Raw genomic sequence first — 20,128 nt, 5'->3', positions numbered from 1 at the left:
ATGCCAGTAGTACCTCCCCAGTTTTGACAACCAAAAATGTTTTCAGCCATGGCCATAAAAATTATCCCCAGCTGAGAACTACTGTTTTAATCAAAGCACCAAGGTATTATAGAAAAAACCCAACTCCCTCCACCCCTTCCACAAAAACTGACCATAGTGAGTTCTGAAATGGACTTTCCCTAGAAATGAGAGGGTTTAGCCAAAATCAGGTAGATAACTCTATATACTCACAACAAGTTATAAAAGGTCAAGTGAGAATTAGTGAGGTATTTCTTTGGAGACTGTTGTTGGTATGCTGTGATTCTTACCACATAAGCTTGCCTGCCTCTTATCTCAACGTGAGTGAGACGGACCTCCAATGGAACTACTCAGAGTACTTGAGATGTGTCTCTTGCAGTTAGTGGGCCACAGTGGACTTGTGTCTGTCTCCTGCCTGAAAACTAAAAAGGACAAGAGATAGGCTGGCAGGTGTTTTGGCAGCAGAGCAGAGGAATGCTGCAGTTGCACTGGAATTGGCCTGTATTCCCAAGTTTGTTTGGCCAAGAAGTGCATGAGCGCTTAATGTGGACTGTACAGAGCTGCCACTAGCCTAAACAGCACCATTAGAAAAAAAGATCTCCCTCATCCAGGCATTTTACTTCCATCTTTCGGAAAATAGTCACACATACGTTATAAACACTTTACTGCCACCTGCTGGAAAACTGTTAAAGTAAATATACAAATCCACGAGGATGATGTGAATGGCACTTCCTAGGGTATGGAGCACACAACCTTGCGCAACAGTATATGGGGTGGTCCCAGGACCACTTACAAGTGGGCCAGTGTGAGAGCTACCTTAGATCCTATCTGACAGGGTCCTTACTGAGAAAAACAGGTTTCAAGAGATAAGAAGTTGGAGGTGGGCCACTAGATAGATTCCTAGGGACTGAAAAAGAGTTAAGAACTATGAGAGTAGAATGCTTTTCCTCAGATCAAGAGTTCCACGTGTGAGAAGCCACCAAAGAATGGGGATAGTGGTGGTTTCTGAAGTAACCATAAAAGCATCCATCAGAAAAAAAGGCAGCTTTAAACATCTAGCAGGCCCACAGTGTGAAAGCATCACATGGAAGTAAAATTTACAAACTTTCCTGCTCCCCTTTCTTTTCCTATCTTTCCCTCCTTTTGGCTCTGGTTGGAGAGCTGGGAGAGAACAAGAAAGACCAGGCATGATGCCTCTTCAGGGCAAGCAGTGAGCCAGGTGTCCTAAATTGGTGAAGAGGGAGAAGTTTCAGTCTTTGTGACTCAATGACTATAAGACTTTCTGTTCGTAAGAAGGACCACATAACCTCTTGGAATCTGCCTAGTTAGGTATAAAACAGACCTCCTTCCACTGCACAGGTTTAAAGGGATAGCGAGAGTAAGAAATAAAGGTTTTTTGTTTTGGTTTGCTTCTTAAAATTACACCCCTGATTCCTATATTTTGAACATACTGGTTAATTATTATAAAGTAGGATATGGAAAAGATATCTTCCCAGGACATGTTCTTGAGTTTTACAGGGGAAAAATGGTCTTCAAATCAGCTCATTTGTTGAAAGCCCATACTTTGAGAGTAGGGCACATAAATGCATGAGTCTCTGTCCTCTGGGAGCTTACAGTGTTGGGTTTCATATTCAGAGTAATGCAACTATTACAGTCAGTTATGTCAACAAGAGCCTGTGTTGCATAGGTGGGGCAGGTTCAGGATTTTTCCTCTAACAATTTCCTCTCATGATTTTTACTCACTCGTGATTAAGCTTTAGAAGCAATCACGTTGCCCCTGTTCTTCAAGCGGGGGATCACAGGTAAAGCTTCCATTTAAGATGCTTAAAGAGATGCAAGGCTGAATGCATGGGTTGCATCTTGACTTAGCTGCTATGAAACTAGAGTCCGTCTGGTCTTCAGCTTGGCAGACTTAGACGTATTTCACTTTACTTAGGCTTAATCAGGCTCTGAGAAATTAATTTGGATAAAACAACTTTATAATTCAATCCAGTGAACAGAAGCTGATATATAAATCATGATGTGAATTTATTGAGGGCTATATTGCTAGTATAACTAGTACCAGTCATGTGCCTTGAACATTTGCTTCTTACTGGGTATGAGACCGCTTGAGTTATGGGAAGACTACCTGATGATTGTGGAATCAGAGTGTGGGTCTTTGTATGCTCCTAAAGGGTATTTAGAATTTAAGTTTACTAGGGTATAAACTCAGTAATGGCAAGGATCTTATTTGTTGAAGTATCCCAAAAGACTAGAACACAGTAAGCATTTAATAAGTATTTGTTGAGTGAGAAACTGAATCTGAGTTAAGTTTCTTGGATACTGTGTGGATATTGGTCCTGGTCATTAAAATCAATAGCTTCTATTCTAGACAGAGTGGGTGCCTACAATACATTCTTATTCAGATGGTGCTGGTTCTAGACTCTTTATGGACCCCACCCCTCTCTTATGACAGCATCAATTGGGCATGTGACATTTAGGTTACAGATGATTTATTTTACTCTCTCTAATGAAATTTGGGAGCCACCCTGGCCTCTGTAACACATTTACAGATCATCTCATAGGGTGACTTTTTTTTGTAAAGCTTGTCCCAAATTCTAGGCAGGTTCTTGTTTTACATTTTCCGGATTTCTGACTTCCAGCTCAGGCGAGTAGGGGACAACCGAACTCTGGTAGTTTATATTTTTACAGACAGCCAGGGTTCTTTGTGCAGATGTGGATCTACCTACCCGCCATCAAGGAGTCTAAAGGCAAAATACTGCGTTCCACTTCTCAATGGAAGATCTCAAAGCCATTAACAGACTAAAGCAAAAAAGAGATTGGCTGTATATTCATACCTTTGTGAACGCATGGGAGCAGCACAGTCGGTCTGGGTGGCTGTGTAAGCAAGTACAGACTCCCCAGGCTCAGAGAGCTCTTCATTTTTTCTGTCTTTCAGCTCTACCTCTCAAGCTCTGGTCTAGTTTAGGAAGCTCCCTGTGAGCATTTAGCCTATTGACTTTCATATTCCCAGATGCTTTCGGCACCTTAAGTAGCTATGTTCTCTCTGGAGTCTAGATCGTGTCCTTAGGTGAAGAGGAGGGGTGGGGGCGGGCAGGTCCCCGATCTAACTCCCATCGATGAGAATGGGAACGTGAGTTACCGCTTCAGTCGGCCTGCAGGTTTTCCGTTAAGGTTTCCTCGATCCTCACCTAGATAAGGTCACCCGGGTTTTTCTGGTCTTCTGCAGGGGCGCACACTCCCTCCGCACAGACCAGGAGTGACCTCGGGCTTCCGGATTTGCCCTTAATGACTCCTACATCCCCTCCCCACTTTCCTCTGTCTTCATTCCAACCTCCCCGAACTGAGGACCCCCAGACACCTCACTCGGGCTCGCGCCTGGCTTCTCACACCCTAACTCAGGGGCCCAAATTTGCGGCGGGAGAAGCACTGCGGCCCTAACGCCCACAGACTTCAGGACTGCAGCCAGGGGCTGTTGAGGACCCCCGCCCTCGCGTCGCGCTTGCCCCGCCCCCGCCCGCGGGCCCGCCCCGCCCCCTCCCACGCACGTCACGTCCGGCCCGGCCCTCGCCCGCCCTTCGCCCGCCCTCCGCCCTCCGCTTTCCTCCCGCTCGCTGTTAGGGAGGCTCTGCGCCTCAGCCGCTGCCTCCGTCGCCGCTCCCGCCCCCTCTTCTGCGTCTCCGCCGTCGCCACCGCCGGGGACGTCCGGGGGTCGCTTACCGGGCTGGCCTCACGCCACAGCGGTCGCTTCAGCCTCCCTCCAGCGGCCGCCACAGGAAGAGGCTCGCCTGCCGCGGAGCCACCTGGGGCCTCAGTTCTAGCTCTCTTCCCGTCGCCGAGGGTCCTGGAGAAGCGGCCGCGGCCAGGGAACTGGGCGTCGCGGTTCCAACGGTAGGTGAACGGGCGGGTACCCGTTTCTGCGCATGCGCGGGTCCCTGGTCGCCGCGGCCCTCCCCCCTCCGCCGCCCCCCAGCGCAGTGTCCCACCCACGCCGGACTCGAGGGCGTTGCGCGTCTGGGTGCCGGGGATCCCAGGCAGTGCGGTGCAGTGCAGTGCAGTTGCCGCGTTCGTAGAGGGGGTCCCCTTTTTGCTTTAGCATAAGTGAAGCCGTGCGCCTGGCTGTCAGGGGGTGTGGCAGTCTTCGATTTTTCAGCCGCTGCAGTGCGCGTGAGCGGGTGTGCCTTCTCATCCTTGCTTCCCCAAAGTAGAAGGCACAGTAACCCACGCTTGTTTGCTAGCTTCCCCTGCATACCCGAGCTGCGCCACCTCTTTGCCCATTTCCTTCACGCTGGGCAGTGAAGTTGATGCAGGGGAAAAAAAAAGAGTGTGGTTTAATCCGGGCTCAACCGCGCCTCTTTTTAAGATCACGTGAGATGAGTGGTTGCTGACTTCCTTAAATCACTCGGAGAATATAGCCAAAATTGGGCTGGGTGCACTGGGGACCTGTCGAGAATGCACTCTGCATAGGGCAGGCTATAGAGAGTACAGCGCTAAGTTTCAGCTGGGGCACCTGGTTTCCGAGACAAGGTAATAGGAAATTGAATCAGTTGGCACATTTGCCCGGTGGGAAGTTGGTAAACTTCAATTAAAAATCAGTTAAAAATCAGTTTTAGAAAGGCATTTCGTTTGGCTCCCAATTATGCAGTCTCATCAATGAAAAAAGTACATAAGTTTGGGCACTTACCTTATTTTCAAGTTGATAATCTAAAAATGGCAACCAGAACCGCAGACTTTGAACATTGAGTAACTGAGCTGCACTTACTTTTAAAGTCGGACGTTAAATGATAGTTTTGAATTATTGGCTTTCTGGGCTAATGTGAGACTGTGTCTTCAACTTTCCTTTTTGTGACCTTGCATGCAATACTTGTTGGACTGGGTGTCTTTCAGTTACTGCACATTTAGTAAGTACCTTTTTGTTGAATGAAATTGAATGAATTGGTTATTGTATATCCATGGGGAACCCCTTCTTATTTTTCTTAATCTCTGCTGCTTTTAAAATTGGGGCAATATTTTCTCCGATTTAATTGTGTCACCAGTTAGGGATCTGGGACACAGTTTAAATCCTTGGATAGATGTAAAAAGGCTAATCAGTGTCGTGTGTGTGTTTTTTAAACTGCATGTATAATGTTTCATTTATTAATATGAGTGTATAGAATTCTGTTTTCTATACCTTTACAATTTTTATTTATTTTAAAAATTAATAGGCTAGTTTTAGAGAAGTTTTAAGTTCAAAAAATTGACCAGAAAGTGTAGAGTTTTTCCATATCTCTGCACCCCCCCCACAGTTTTCCCTATTACTTGTATCTTGTATTACTGTGAACAGTGTTTTTTTAAGAATGCCATCGTTTAGGACAGAGAAAATGACTGAAATGAGTATATTATGCCTTGTCGGTTTTTCCTCACCAATAAAATGGTTCCCCTTTGTATACTGACTTTAATATTTGGAAATATAATGGAATAAATTGCTGTAGCTATACTTTGAAAACAATTGTGGTAAAAATACATAATACAAAATTTACCACTTTAACCATTTTTAAATGTACAGTTCAGTGGTATTAAGTACATTCACAGTGTTGTGCAACCATTATCACTATCTGTTTCCAGAACTTTTTCATCATTCCAAACAGAAACTCTGTAGACAATGATTTCCCATTCCCTCTTCCTCCTAGAGCCTGGTAACCTGTATTCTACTTTCTGTCTCTCTAATTTGCCTATTCTAGTTACCTCATATAGGTGAAATCATATAGCATTTGTCCTTTTGTGTTTCTCATATTTTCGTTTAGCATCATTTCAAGGTTCATGCATATTATAGTATGTACCAGAATTTCTTTCCTTTTTAAGGTTGTATAATATACTCCATTATGTGTATATACAACATTTTGTTTACCCTTTCATCTGTTAATGGACATTTGGATTGTTTCCAACTTTTATCTTTTATGAATAATGCTGCTGTGAATATTGGTGTACAGGTAAGTATCTGATTGAGTCCCCGCTTTCTGTTCTTTTGGGTATATACCTAGGAATAGAATTGCTGAATCATACGGTAATTCTATGTTTAAGTTTTTGAGGAAAGTCCAAACTGTTATCTGGGACTACTGCACCATTTTACGTTCCCATTAGCAGTGTGCAAGCGTTCCAGTTCTCTACTTCCAGCAGTTGTTACTTGCCTTTGTTTGTTTGATAATAACCATTCTAGTGGGAGTATCTAGAACAGGTATCTTATCTGTGGTTTTGATTTGCATGTCCCTAAGAGTGATGTTGAACATCTTTTCATTTTGTGTATCTTCTTTGGAAAAATGTCTGTTTAAGCCCTTTGCTCATTTTTTGAATTATTTTTTGTTTCGTTGTTGAGTTAACTTTTTTCAAAAAGTTACTTTAAAACATTATTTTGTATATGAGTTAAATCTTTTATATGAAAACCTTAATAGATCTTAAGATGAATAAAATACTGAAATTTAAAAAATAGAAAATTTCTGTTTTACAGATGGATGAACAGCAAAGAGACTGATTTTATATCTGAAAAAGTTTTCCCATTATTTAGTAAATCACACTATTTAGCTTTCTACTAGGCACATATTAGTACCAAGAACTTATTTTCCTCACCTCAGCATTACAAAGGTGCTTGCATTAAATGAAGGTCCTATCTTCACTGATGAGTAAGATTAATGCTCTTATCTTTCCTTTGTTTATAAAGTGTTCTGTTAACATGGCTAGGAGCAAACGGGAGGGGGTTACTGGATGGAGAAAAAGGAAGTGTAGTATGTATGCATGAACTTGACCTGAGTCGGTGTTCTCTAAGTGAGGGAGATGTGAGTAGACTCACTTTGGGGCCCTATAATGGAGCCAGCTTTGACTGGAAATGGAAATAATGAAGGCTTTTTGAAATGGAATGTAATAAAGGCAGGTTTAATGCACCAGCTCATAATCACATGGTACACTAAATAGATATTAATAGTAATGGTATTAAGAGTAACTTATTATCAGATTGATTTATTCATTCACCAGATAATTATCTTTCTCTTTCTAAATGCCGGAGATATATGAAGGAGCAAAACCCAAGCAGTCACTTGATGATGTTACAAAACTCTGTAAATTTAATAGACATCACTGAATTATACACTTGAGAAGAGTGAATTTTATTATACATAAATTATACCTTAATAAAGCTGTTTTCTTTTTTTAATTAAAAACAACTCGTCAGTGAACTCTTAAGGAACTTATACTCTCATGGGAGAGAGTTTAAACAAACATAGAAAGCAGTACATAATAAAATTTACCATGAATATTTTAGAGCCAGGGAATAATATGCCCTAAGGAAAATTAACAGGGGACATCATTAGATTGGATGGGTTGGAGAAGGTCCGCCCAAGAATGGGACCTTGAGTAAGAGCAGAAGATGAGTAGGAGGAAGTGAGGAAGAGTGTTTGAGATAAATGAACCAGTACGTATAAAAGTCTTAGGTTGAAGAAGTTGCAGTGGGTTGACAAGATAATTTAATGAAATTTGTTGGATTTCTACTAGAGAAGGAAATACCCCAAATCTTTTTGGTCAGGTTTTTGCCTAGCTCTAGTGTATGTTTTCTTTTCCTTTTGTATATGACATATAGCAGTTCTTACCTCTTTGTTTTTAAACAGTTTTCAGAGAGATGTGTGTCTGGTTTCTATTATTGCCCTTTTCTGGAATAGAAAAACTTATTTACTTAAAGTGTGTATTTTTGCTTTTGTCAATCAATCAATTTCCATATAATTGAAAAGGAAAAGTAAAAATAAAACCAGAAAACCCTAGGTGATTGATGTAGTAGGTGCTTAATATTTTGGGGGGAAGTTGGGGGTGGGGGTACATTTTGGCCTTAATTTTGAATAAATAATCACAGTGGATTAAAAATTTGGAAAGGTGAATGAACTCAAATTTAGGATCAGGTAAGATGAGAGTATTCTTAAAAGAAAAGCAGACCATATTGTGGTTGGTTGAGAATCTCTTTTGAAACTAATAATTTCAAAAGACATTTTTTTCTGTTAAGGAGTATTCTAGTATTTGAATAATGATTTTTGACTAGCAGGTACAGAATATTTAAGTGTTTTATGAATTACCTTTATGAAGTATCACTTCATACATTTTAATGAAATTTCAAATAATATTTTCAGTGTTGGCTGTTGTCATTATTGCCTGAAAGAGCATCAGCCTAAAAGGCAGCAGACTTCTAGTGAGTTCTTCTTACTAGTTTAGTGACCTACTCACTAGTTCAGTGACTTTTAAACCAGTTTCTTCAGTTTTCTGAATTTTTTTTTTTTTTTTTTTTTGGTTTCTCTTCTGAGAAAGGGAATGATAATCTGCCTTGCTTATCTCACAGTGGAGATTATTATGAGGATTCAGTTGGATAGTGAACTGGGAAATATACTAGAAATGTTAGCATCATTTCAGATATTGGAGTTCTGCTGTTGTATGGTGTTCAGAACCCAGGAAACAAAGATGAAGTCATATTTTGCTCTCAAAGTTCACAATCTAGTGGAGAAGTCAGATACAAAAAATAAGTATAGTCAGTACCTTTTTTGTTCATGTGCCAGCTTCTGTTTTTTTTCTGTGCACAAAGAGATATATTCTGATCTCAAGGGACCCATTTGGCTAGAACAAGTTGTGGAATTAGCCCCAATGCCCCTTACGTAAAAAAATGAAGTGTGTTGTAGTTCTGTATTAAAGAGCAACAAGAAATGATAAGCTGTCTTCTTAAGACCTTACTCTTTAGTAGGCCCTAGATGTCCATGTTTTCCCTGGAGAAGAGGTGAAAGGTTATAGAATAGAGAAGTCTTGAAGAGTTGGCATTTGTCAAAATTGAGATTATATGCATGCATATAATTGACTAGAATATTTGTTCTCTATTATGCATTTATGCTTTCTCAGATATTTTATGACACTTTCTAAATTGTAGAGCTCGTGTTTTCTTTTTTTAAAGGGGTCAGGCATTGTATTGATACACAGTGGGAAGAGCTAATTTAATACATACTCATTTTGATTTAATAGAAAATCATGCTAAAGTAGTGACTGGTGACATTGGAGTGCATGTAGGGGAAAGGAACTTGTTGGGAGCTTGTTCTAGAACATTACAGGCCTACCCCTTTCTCAGGTGACAGCATTTAAAGTGTCACATTTTCTCGTACTTTCATGAGTAGAATTTTAGAGGGTTCCCCCCCCCCTTTTTTGGGAGGGGGTGGGTAATTAGATTTATTTATTTATTTATTTTGATGGCGGTATTGGGGATTAAACCCTGGACCTCATTCATGCTAAGCACTTACTTTACCACTAAGCTGTACTCTCTCCCCTACATGAGTGGGATTAAACATCCCTCTACCACTTACTCTTAACTGTTTTTCATGCATTGATATGTGAACCCTGTAGAACTCTAGATCTGACTACTGACAGACATCTCAAAAGATCATCCTTTGGGGAAGTTTCTTCATCTATTTGGAGACTAACTCCAGGTACCTCTTGGTTTCCTTGGCTTTTTGAATCAGAATTGTGACTGATTTCCAAGTAAATGTGAGACTAAGTCTTTTTGTCCTTGAAATATTGCTCATTTTAATGTTCTTGTTTCTTAAGACATAAATTGCTTTCATTAGAAATATTTGCAGTTAGATCCAGTAACACATTCTAGCATCACGGTTTATAAATTCTGAAGTTTAGCTGAGTGACTTATGGCTCACAGTACATGTATAAAAGGGGAATAGTGCCTAATTCACAGCATTCTTCTAGGTATGAGAAATAACTTGTGAAGTACTTACAGATATTCCATAAATGATAGTTGCTTTCCCTTCTTTCTTAAAAAATTATAGTTGATTTACAATATTATTAGTTTCAGAGGTACAACATAGTGATTCAATTTATTTTTATAGATTGTATTCCATTTAAAGTTACTATAAAATGCTTTCCCTCATTGATTTGAATTATCTTTGGTTATTGTTAGAAGTAGATATGGCAGCCATTTTTGATGTTTTATTTAGTTTTTAATCACTTAAGGAGATGTCCCCTTGTTTATCTTCTTAACTTTGAATAGCCAATAGTACTTGCTTCTTCTTTGTGTCTTTATTCAACATGTATTTTAAAACTTAAATTATGTGTTTGGGATTTTACAAGGCCTTTGGTGTTACAAAAATGAAATGGTAGGGTCCCTGCCTACAAGGATCCTCTTTTTTGAGAGACAGACATATTTTTAAATTCTATGGGATGATTGTAAAAAAGGTAAGAGATACTTGAGTAAAAGAGGGAAACTGTTTGCCTCAGGAAGTCAGAGAAAGTTTGACAGAGGAACTTTGAGTTGAGACTTGATGCTTGGTGGAAGTTTAGTGAACAAGATGGGGTTGGTCATGGTGTTGAGTTAGGGCTCCAAGCACAGAAAACAACGTGCACAGCTTGGGAGGTGTGGACTGTGAATTTCAAGTAGTTAAGTTTTGTCGGAGAGTAAAGTGAGGTGGAGTGGCAGGAAAGGAGATTTTACTGGTAGATGAAGTACCTGTAGGCTGTACATTAGAGTTTACAGTTTGTCCTGTATGTCAGAGGTTTTTAAAACTTCATATATATTTATAATCACCTGAAGAGATTTTTAAACATTCAGAGGTCCAGGCCAGGCTCTCATGAATGCTAGATTGGGGTTGTGGCTGTATATTGAATATCTGTATATTGAACAAACCCCTCCCTGTCCCCAGATGAAGTTGCAGAACTGGTGCTCTAGGTCACTGGTACTGATCTCAAAAGTGAGGTAGGTGCTGGCACTTTGGATGGGTAGGACAACCTATTAAAATGTGTGTGTAGTAGTAGTAGTAGTAGTAGTGGTGGTAGTAGTAGTAGTAGTAGTAGTAGTAGTAGTAGTAGTAGTAGTAGTAGTAGTAAAATTTATGTTTGTTTACTTTTTAATATTTTTTGTGTTTGTTTATTATATGTATAATATTCTAGTATGTTAATCACTCTTCTACTTTAGAAGTACATATACATATATGAGGGATGTACTCATAATTTTTTTCCTGATCAAGAAATTTGGAGCCCAAAGCTGTAGACATTGAAAAGCAGGAATTTTGTGCAGAGGAATTCAAGTTAGATTTTAGCATTGAAGATATCAGTGGGGAGAAAAGATGAGGGGTCTTAGAAGGGTTTTTATCGCCTTCTGGCTTTCTTACTTTTGATTTGAAATCTTGAAATCGTGGAGGTTATAAAATAATTGTGGCCATGAAACTCTTTTGAGAATTTCTCAAAATTGGCCAGGGTATTTACCAATAGATTATCTCTAGGGGCAACCAGTTTTTGCCTGAATACTTTGAATAAAAGAGGGATAAATGAGCTGTCTCAAGGTGAAATGTTTTACATTTAGTGGGCTGCAGTCTGTAGAATATATGTGTTATATCTAGTACCATAATTTGGCCAGTGTGGTTTTACATAAAATGTATTTGATGACACAACATTGTAAAATGACTATAACTCAATAAAAATATATAAAAATAAAATGTATTTGATTTCATTGCTCATTGTAGTTTTATGGAGTCATCATGGAGGAGGATTGTTTCCCTCAAGAAATATGTTAAAAGTGCACACAGATGAACAAATCCTCAGACATAGGGGTAATAATTGTTTCAGTAAATACTTTATAGTGTTTTTTTTGACTCTTTTTTTTTTCCCCAGGCAAAGAAGTTCCTAAACTTTTGAGTATTGAGCTCTCTTTAATTTAAAACCTTTCTAGTCCAGAATTCTCTTTCGTTGTATATACTTTGATAAATTACTTAAGGGCAAAGTCAGTATGAATTTAATAATAGATTTAAATGATTTGGTATTTTCCTGATTGAAGTAGCATCTGTGAACATTTGACAGAATGTTTATGTGTGTTGAGGGTTTGTTTAGCCTTTTTGTTTGCTTGGTACTGTTAAGGATTCAGACAGATTAATACCTTGTCAGGAGGAAACTACTGATTTAGCATAGTGGCAACTTTTGTAGTATCATCCTCCTTCAGTTAGAATGAAATAAGTACCTTTTCCTTTGCTTCAGTAAATTGCTTAGAGCTCACTAATGAAAAGCTCAATGTATGGAGGAGAGGTAGATTTATTTTCCTTAAGCTTTGGTTCATTGACTTAGACACAGCAACCATCTACAAACTTAAATCTGTTCTCAAAGTTTACCATCTGTATTGAAACCTGACTCCCTCTTGGCTTTTTCCCTTTTTATACTAATGATAGGGCTTTTTTTTTTTTTTTTTTTTTGGCTTTAGCAATTATTGAAGATTATTGAGATAGCTCTTTTAAACTTTTCTGTGTGTTGGGGGAGGGTATAGCACAGTGGTAGAGTGCGTGCTTAGCATGCAACAGGTCCTGGGGTCAATCCCCAGTACCTCCATTACAATAAACAAACAAACCTAATTTCCTTCCTCTTACCAAAAATAAATAAATAAATAAACTTTTCTATGTGAATTGTATCCGTATTTTGTCAGAAGAATTTTGGGCAAAATTGGCTTTTCTGTTTCCTGTTCAGTTTGAGGGTAGAATATTTCACATGAAAATGAGAATTTATTTTGGTAGAGGCTACTCTGACCATAGTTTGTTTTACTTGTAAAATGATGAAAGTTTATTGGTATATTGCAGACCTACTCTTAAACCATTACAGTATTTTGTAAAATTATTTGCTTTGAAAAGAGTTTCAACTGGTGTCTAAAATTCATGTCTTCCAGTGCTTTATTCTGTTTTTGTTTTTTTTTTTTTTTAAGTTATGCTGTCTGGAAAATGTAGTAATTTCTGGATGTGATAGATAGCATAGAAAAGCCAAACAGGATTGGTTTGTGTGAGATATGGTTAAAAGAAATTTTTTATTTTCCTTTTTTGGATTGAAAAGTTTACTTTATAATAAAATGACTTAATATTCAATAGTTAATCTATTAAAATGATGTTATGCCTTTATTTGTATGATTTTTTATTTTAATTTTTTCAGCTTTATTGAAGTATAATTTATATACAATCACATTCACCAATTTAAGATGTCCAGTTTAATAAGTTTTGGCAAGTGTTTTAAGCATGTAATCACCACTACCACAATCATGACAGAGAACATATCCATCACCCCTAAAAGTTCTCAGTCCTTTTTAATTTTCTCATCAGTGAAATGGATATAATGAAGGTATCTACTTCCATAGGATTGTTGTAAGGATTAAATGAATTAATACATTTAACGCCCCTAAAATAGTTCCTGGCGTACTGCAGTATCTCAGTTAATGCTATCCTGATATTATCCATAGTATTGATATTGGTGTTCTACCCTTAAAAAAAAACCCTCACTACTAATTTTATTAGCTGTCTAAAAGTTAAAGATTCTTTGCTATTAAGAAAGGTATGCTTGTTACTATCATATATGTATATGTAACCATATGTATATGAATGGAGTGCAAAAGTATTTTGAGACTGAAGCATTGTGTTGTACACTAGAAATTGACACAACATTGTAAACTGACTATACTTCAATAAAAAAATTTTTTTAAGTTAACAGCTGGAAAAAAAAGTATTTTGAGCTTTAGCAGAACTCAGGTTGATAGCTAGTATGTAAAGGTACACCTTCCTGAATATACCTATTACCCAGCTTAATTGGTGTTTAATTCCATTATTTTTTATTACTCTTGTCTCATGGTAAAGTATGTGATAAAAAATTCTTGATGATTTTTTATTTGTTGTAAATACCACCATGGTAGGCCAGTGTCATTTGTATTTTAAATGACTTTGTTGTTTTGATTTGTAATAGAATTGTGCTTTTAGAAATTCTTTCATTCTTTTTTTTTTTTTTTTAGGGTCTAAACATTGTATTCTTTTGGGTCAAGTCTTATTTATTAACTGTTTTCTTTGCGTTTTTTTCATTCTATCTGTTAAGACATATCATCAGATCTCTGGGACATTTTTCAGTGGTACCTGCTGCTATTTTCTTTTCCATTTGTCTTTTCTTTAAAAATTGGATATAGGAGTTCAGATATTGTGTTAGTTTTCCAGGGCTTCCATGACAAATTACACCAAATGGGGTGACTCTAGAACAAGAGACAAGTCACAGGTCAAGAGGCCAGAAGTCTAAAGTCAAGATGTGGGCAGGGTGATGTCACCTCTGAAGGTTCTAGAGGAGAATTCTTGTGTTTTCCATCTTGGTGGCTCCTGGCATTTCTTGTCTTGTGACATCGTAACTCCAGTTTCTGCCTCTGTCTTCACATGACTTTCTTCTTCTTTGTGCATCTCAGTGTGTCCTGTCCCCCTCTTCAGAGGACACCAATCATTGGGTTAAAGACTCCTCTAATCAAGGTGATTTCATCTAGAGATCCTTAACTAATTACATATGCAAATTACCTGTTTCCAAATAAGGTCACATTCTGAGGTTTTAGGTGGACATGGGTTTTGGGGGGACACTATTCAAACCTACTACACACATAAAGAGAATGTTTATGTAATTTAAGCTCTGAAGAGGGGCAAGAAACAGGACTAAATGACAAAAACAACTTTGCGTTTTGTGGAAATGTTATTTTAGGGCCGCTCTCTAGTCTGAATGCCTTTAACAGTGTCTCAAGTGAATAATCGTTGGCTGCTAGGGCTTGGTGAGGGCACGTTTAGTACCTTTTAGCAAGCTATGAATAAATGACCTCCTAAAATATAAGTCTCCATGGTCAGTTTAGTGATAAAATGTGAGATTCTGTGGTACTTTAAATTGTCAGAATTTATGTAGAGTGATGGTACAGTATAATGACAAAGAGCAAGGACTTCAGGAGTTACACTCTCTGGATTCAAATACTGTTTCTGACCCTTATTGGCTTAATGGACTGTGGGTAAATTGGTGAGCCTCTATGCAATGTCTCATAAAAATAAATGTTAAAATAATAATACCCTATCAATACATGTGAAGTGCATAGAAATATCTGGGACATAATAATTGCTTATTCAATTTTAACTGCTGCTGTTTTCATCATCGTCATTGATGCCCCTTTTCAGGAGAAAGACACATCACCTGAAAGATACATCCCTTTGTTTTTCTAGTAGTAAGGATGAGTTTGTACTGATGAATTCATGGATTCCTACCCGGCGTTGCCTTAGGAAAGATGTGCTTTTCAGATTGTCTAGTTAGTGGTTGGGAGTAGTAGAGAACACAGGACGAGATAACTGCTTCCTTGTTTCACTAACAAGTACACTAAACACTGAATAGCCATTTTAGTGATGTATAGAACTTGCTTCTGACATACTTTTCTAGTAAGTCTTCATTTATTATACATCAAGCAGATCTCCTTCTCCTTTATGTCACCAGGGTATCAACCTGACTTTTAATGTAGGTTCATTAAACATCTTATCCCTGGAGTTAACCTCTCTAAAGGATCTTATATGACTTTGAAGTTGTTTTTCAGATGAATAGACTACATGTTTTAGCAGGCATTTCAGGATGTTTTGGAAGTAATCATCTCCTTAAGATTTGTTGTGGGAATGTGGTTTTCCTTCCTTCGGTTTTTAATGTTCCTCCTGGAGGTGTATATTACTATTAAGAAGTTTTTAAAAACCTCACTGAATGATAATACTCTTCTGCTTACCGGAACCCTCTTGAGCAGAGTCCTGCAGTTTATTGAACTTATTAAAAGATTTTAATAGATTATTAGAAGTAGTAGAATGATGATGTGACCAAATATTAAACACCTTGCCAAACAGGTTTCCCCTGCTCTCCTGTCTCTTCCCAGTCTTATTTTGCTGGTCTTTTAACATTACTCAAAGAAAAGAAGGGAAACTGATTCTCTTTCTAATAATGCGTGTTTTCTCTTAGTGAAACATTAGCAGATGTATAGGTATTAATACTATTTTATATAAGGAAACCTAGGTTTAGAGACATGAAAGTTGTTCAGGGTCACATCTGCAGAATGATGGAGTTGATATTTGGATATGTACCTTTCTAGTTCTGTTAACTGCTCTTTTCCAACATGTGCTGTTGCCTCTCCAAATTAGAAAGCTCAGACAGCTATGTGCTTGCTAACAGTATTTGTTGTATTCAAAGAAAAAAGTACAGTTTCAAGAATAAAAAATAGAATAAAATGTAAAAGAATAAAGTGTAGTTCCAAGCTTAAACTCATGTCTTCCATGCTGATCTAAAAGTGCTTCCATGTTTAGTTCTGAGTATATGAGGATGGAATGGGGGGGGGGGTGTGTGTGCGCACACGTGCGTGTGCACAAAGGAAGGATCCATTCAGGAAAAATGGATTAGAATGGTGTAACCCCTGAAGATGTGTACTGTCAAAGATTCTTCTGTGCAATTGCTTTGTTTATTTTTAGTAGAAAGAATCTTAACCAAGTTAGCCATCATAATTTGAGACCTTGTGTAAGATTTTTGCCTCTAACTAGATCACACACAGATTTTTAGGCAGAAGAATGCTTTTCAGTATATGTACTTTCCTAAATGGGCTTCACTGCTTATTCTAGTCTCTTCTCAGTTAAAGATGTTGTGGGAAATTTAAAGAATTGTTTTTTTCTTCTAGGTTAACTGCTGAAGTACTGATCGAGTTCTGCGTTTCTTCAATGAGGAACTACAGGCTGATCTTCTGCCATAATCTCAAACAGCCATAAATGACAAAAGAATGCTTGCTCAGTGAGGGTAGCTGGTGCAGAAGCCATTTTTTAAACTTAGGTGTTTAAGTACTCAAAGGTAAGTTTTCCCAATGATAACTGTCCCTTGCTGTATACATCCATAGAGATTTCAGAGTTTATCTCCTGTTGCTGCTGTTGGATTATTAACTTGAGGTTTTGTAGTTATTAGCTGGCATCAGATGTGCTAAGGAATGGATTTTGCTTGTCTAAACTATTTAAATCTGGCATTTTGCTGCCTCTAAGTTAATTTCTAATATTTCCGTAAGTTGGGTAGATTTGTTTCCCAGGGGGTACACCTATTATACATATGGGCCTTATTTGTGCCAACTTTAGAATATTGAATTTTTTTTTTTTTTTTTTTTTTTTGCTGTGTTATCTTTCTCTTGTAGTGTGAAAGGGATTATTTCTCTGGGGTAATGAAAAAAGCCCAGTTGATATAATTTTTGTTCATTATCAACTTTTGAGAAAGTTTTTCTTTCCTTTTAAAAATACTTCTTTCCCCCTGTAAAATAATAAAGGATAATTTTAGAAAATGGAATTTTCCTTGGAATTACTTGTTCTCTGATGCTTCAGAAATTGGAAACACTATTTTCTCCCACTGCTTCTTTACTGACTATAATTCCTACAAAGTTCAGACAAATAATGTATTTCTTCTCAACTAGACTGTCTGTGGAAATTTTCTTTTAAATAATTATGAAACAGCAGGATTGATCAAAGAACATTTTCACTAAAAGTTGATGCCTAGAACTGAAAATTTTCCTTTGTTTATAAAAACATATTAAGGTGCTCTGTCATGTAGAAATAAGAAATGGTTAATGTTCTTATTAGCCTATCATTTTATAAAAAATGACTCTTGGATGAGTGCTTATGAATTGAAGGGTGAGATGAGCTTCATATAGCAGAGTCCAGAAATGGTTAAGTTTGGCTTTTTACTTGTGTCATTAATAAGTTTGGTCAGTAAAGATCTCACTGGAGCAAAATTTGCCCCTTAATTTGTCTTTGGGACATTAATGTCCTCTGCTAAGTTTAACAGTCAGTTTTGCCATTGTTTGATAAATGTGCAGACACTGAAAGGAGCATTCAGAACTAACTTTACTTGGTGGAGAAAATGCTTAGATGATTGTATTGCACTTTAGTTTTAGAGCACACTATGGGCCTGATAACTGAACATATTTAATAGATGAGAACACATTCAGGTGTAAAGCCTTTTTCTTTAATGTATTTAGTCATATTGCCACCTGTTAATCATTATAGTTTTTTTTTTTTTTTTTCCTTTCATTTGGCAGAAAAGACAGCTTTGATTTCTGGCTGCAAAAAAGATATGAGGAAGAGCTCCTCCCCTTCCTTGAGTAACTGCAACTCCGTTCTTGCTAACAAAATATTTGGAATTCCACTTGATGAGCTGCAGCAGGGAGGACATCCAGACAATGAGGTTCCGTTCATAGTCCGCCACGTAGTGGACTATATTGAGGAACATGGTATACATTTCCTTACTTTGAGGGCTAGCCTTTGTTTTAATAAACACAACTTATCCCTTTTTGACCTTGGATTTTTTTTTAAGTATTCAGAGTCCAAAATACAGCGAGGAAAAACAATAGAAATTCTTTTTAACATTTTAGTGTATCTTTTACTTAAAGTCATATACTTACAAATGCCCAGCTTAGACCATGTTTTAGTGGGAGGGGGCGATAGGAATATTTTTAATGGATACTAGGGGGTTGGATAAAACAGAATATCCTTCAGGATAGAGAGAGTATGTTTTTAGATGTATTATTTGCAGATGTTTAGCCATCAGGGGAGCCAAGAATGGCTTTCCAAAACTATGAATATTAAGTTGATTGGAGAATGAGTATTTATGGCCAGGTATTGAAGTTGAAGCTTATTTAACTTTTGCCTTGAACTAATATAGGAGGTCTGGAGCAACAAGGACTTTTTCAAGTCAATGGAAATGCTGAGACAGTGGAGTGGCTTCGGCAGAGATACGACAGTGGAGAAGAGGTGGATTTGGTTAAGGAAGCAGATGTTCCCTCAGCTATTAGTCTTCTTAGGTTTTTCCTTCAAGAACTTCCTGAACCTGTTATCCCTGGCAGTTTGCATATTCACTTGATGCAGCTTTCTCAAGGTAACATAATCTGAATCTTATCAATCAGTCATTTAACATTAATTTCAAAGTTCTTACCTTTCAGAAATCTTGACATGTAAGCAGTAATTATAGTAATTCTGAGATTAATTTCTTAAGTTCCCATTTGGGGACAGATGTTCTTTGGGGTTGTATTGTCTAGTTAAGGGAATGGCAATTTCTTAGATTCTTGTAGTGCTATTTACTTTTTATGATTGGTAAGCCTAAGGTATAGGGTGATAAGAAGGAGAAAAGGCAGGAGACAAGACAAGGAGTAGGAGGGAAAAGAAGAAAGAAAAAAATATATATGTGTGGCAGAATGTCTGATAATAGCCAGTGGTGTTGCTGAGTGGTGATGTTACTATGTTTATCCTTGGTGTGATAGAACATCCTAGCAAAAGCTAGAAGATAGATTCATTTCTAAGTTTGGAATATACCTAAAGCTTGTTCTTAGACACCAGCCTGAAGGAATTAAAATACCATATTAGACATCAGACACTAAGCCAAATGAAGAAAAAAATTGATTTGTCTTTGTTGGGTTGGTTTTTCAGTGGTGACTAAAAGTAGGACTTAGCTGGAATGGACAAGAAAAATATAGATAGAGGTAGGCAGAAAGGTAAAAGAACCAAGATTTGAGGAAATGCTTCTGTTCCTAGAGCTAAATGACATTCTTATGTCCATAATGCAGTGACATGTTTCATTATATAGGAAAGTTTATGAAGTCAGCATGTAATACAATTGACCCTTGAACAACACAGGTTTGAACTGTGTGGGTGCACTTATATACATATGCTTTTCAGTGAATATGTACTTCTCTACGTGATCTGCAGTTGGTTGAATTCACAGGAACCACAGATATGGAGGGCCGACTGCAAAGTTTTAAAAGGGTTTTCAATGGTGTGGAGGGTCGGTGCCCCAACCCCTGTGTTGTTCAAGGGTCAGTTGTATTAAACATTTCTTGAATGTTTAAATTGTTTTTTCTGGCTTTTTTGTATTATGGAATGTTTTTAATTTTTTGAATTGGGACTTGTAGAGAAATTCAGTGATGTTAAGAAATTATAACTACTTCCTTAATTGCTGTCATACTTGGACCTTTTATGTTTGTATCCTTAAGCAGTGTATAGTTAGAAGTAGGATTTCATTTTGAGAGTATTTATCCATCTTACTTTTTCTTAAATTTAAACATAGGCCTAAATTAGTGGATGCCTCTTATTTATGTATGAAGGTCAACACAAGGATATCTTATGACTCTCTTACATGTGTTCTCCTCTGTACAGCTAGATGATGGGGCTCACTTTGAACTTGCTATATTCTGGAAGGGTTAGCCTGATTGAGTTTTGTTCTTTTATTGTGCCACCTGGATCAAATAACAGATTTCAGA

The 20,128-nt window shown here is 37.7% G+C and overlaps 2 protein-coding genes across 9 annotated transcripts in view; one reads left to right on the top strand and one right to left on the bottom strand.

The window, feature by feature from the left end:
• WNT8A (Wnt family member 8A) overlaps window positions 1–4,296 on the bottom strand; it is a 44,389-nt gene extending 40,093 nt beyond the window's left edge. The window contains exons 1-2 of the mRNA XM_032468671.1: window positions 4,271–4,296; window positions 3,739–4,108 (exon numbers count right to left, since the gene is read on the bottom strand). Of these exons, the coding sequence (XP_032324562.1) occupies window positions 3,739–4,108; window positions 4,271–4,296 (396 nt within the window). The remainder of the gene's footprint in view (window positions 1–3,738; window positions 4,109–4,270) is intronic.
• The window catches only part of FAM13B (family with sequence similarity 13 member B), a 100,923-nt gene that overhangs the window by 1,777 nt on the left and 79,018 nt on the right, over window positions 1–20,128 (top strand). For 6 of the 8 annotated variants that reach the window (XM_032476812.1, XM_032476811.1, XM_032476815.1 and 3 more), the window contains exons 1-4: window positions 3,590–3,909; window positions 16,520–16,686; window positions 17,915–18,106; window positions 18,538–18,750. In XM_032476812.1, the coding sequence (XP_032332703.1) occupies window positions 17,950–18,106; window positions 18,538–18,750 (370 nt within the window). In that variant the 5' untranslated portion in view covers window positions 3,590–3,909; window positions 16,520–16,686; window positions 17,915–17,949. Of the gene's footprint in view, window positions 1–3,589; window positions 3,910–16,519; window positions 16,687–17,914; window positions 18,107–18,537; window positions 18,751–20,128 lie in introns of those variants that run through there. The other 2 variants (XM_014555550.2, XM_032476816.1) reach the window with 2 other exon arrangements.

This window comes from Camelus ferus, chromosome 3 (assembly GCF_009834535.1).
Source record: "Camelus ferus isolate YT-003-E chromosome 3, BCGSAC_Cfer_1.0, whole genome shotgun sequence".
NCBI lineage: Eukaryota > Metazoa > Chordata > Mammalia > Artiodactyla > Camelidae > Camelus > Camelus ferus.
This window is presented reverse-complemented; position numbering and strand designations above follow the sequence as displayed.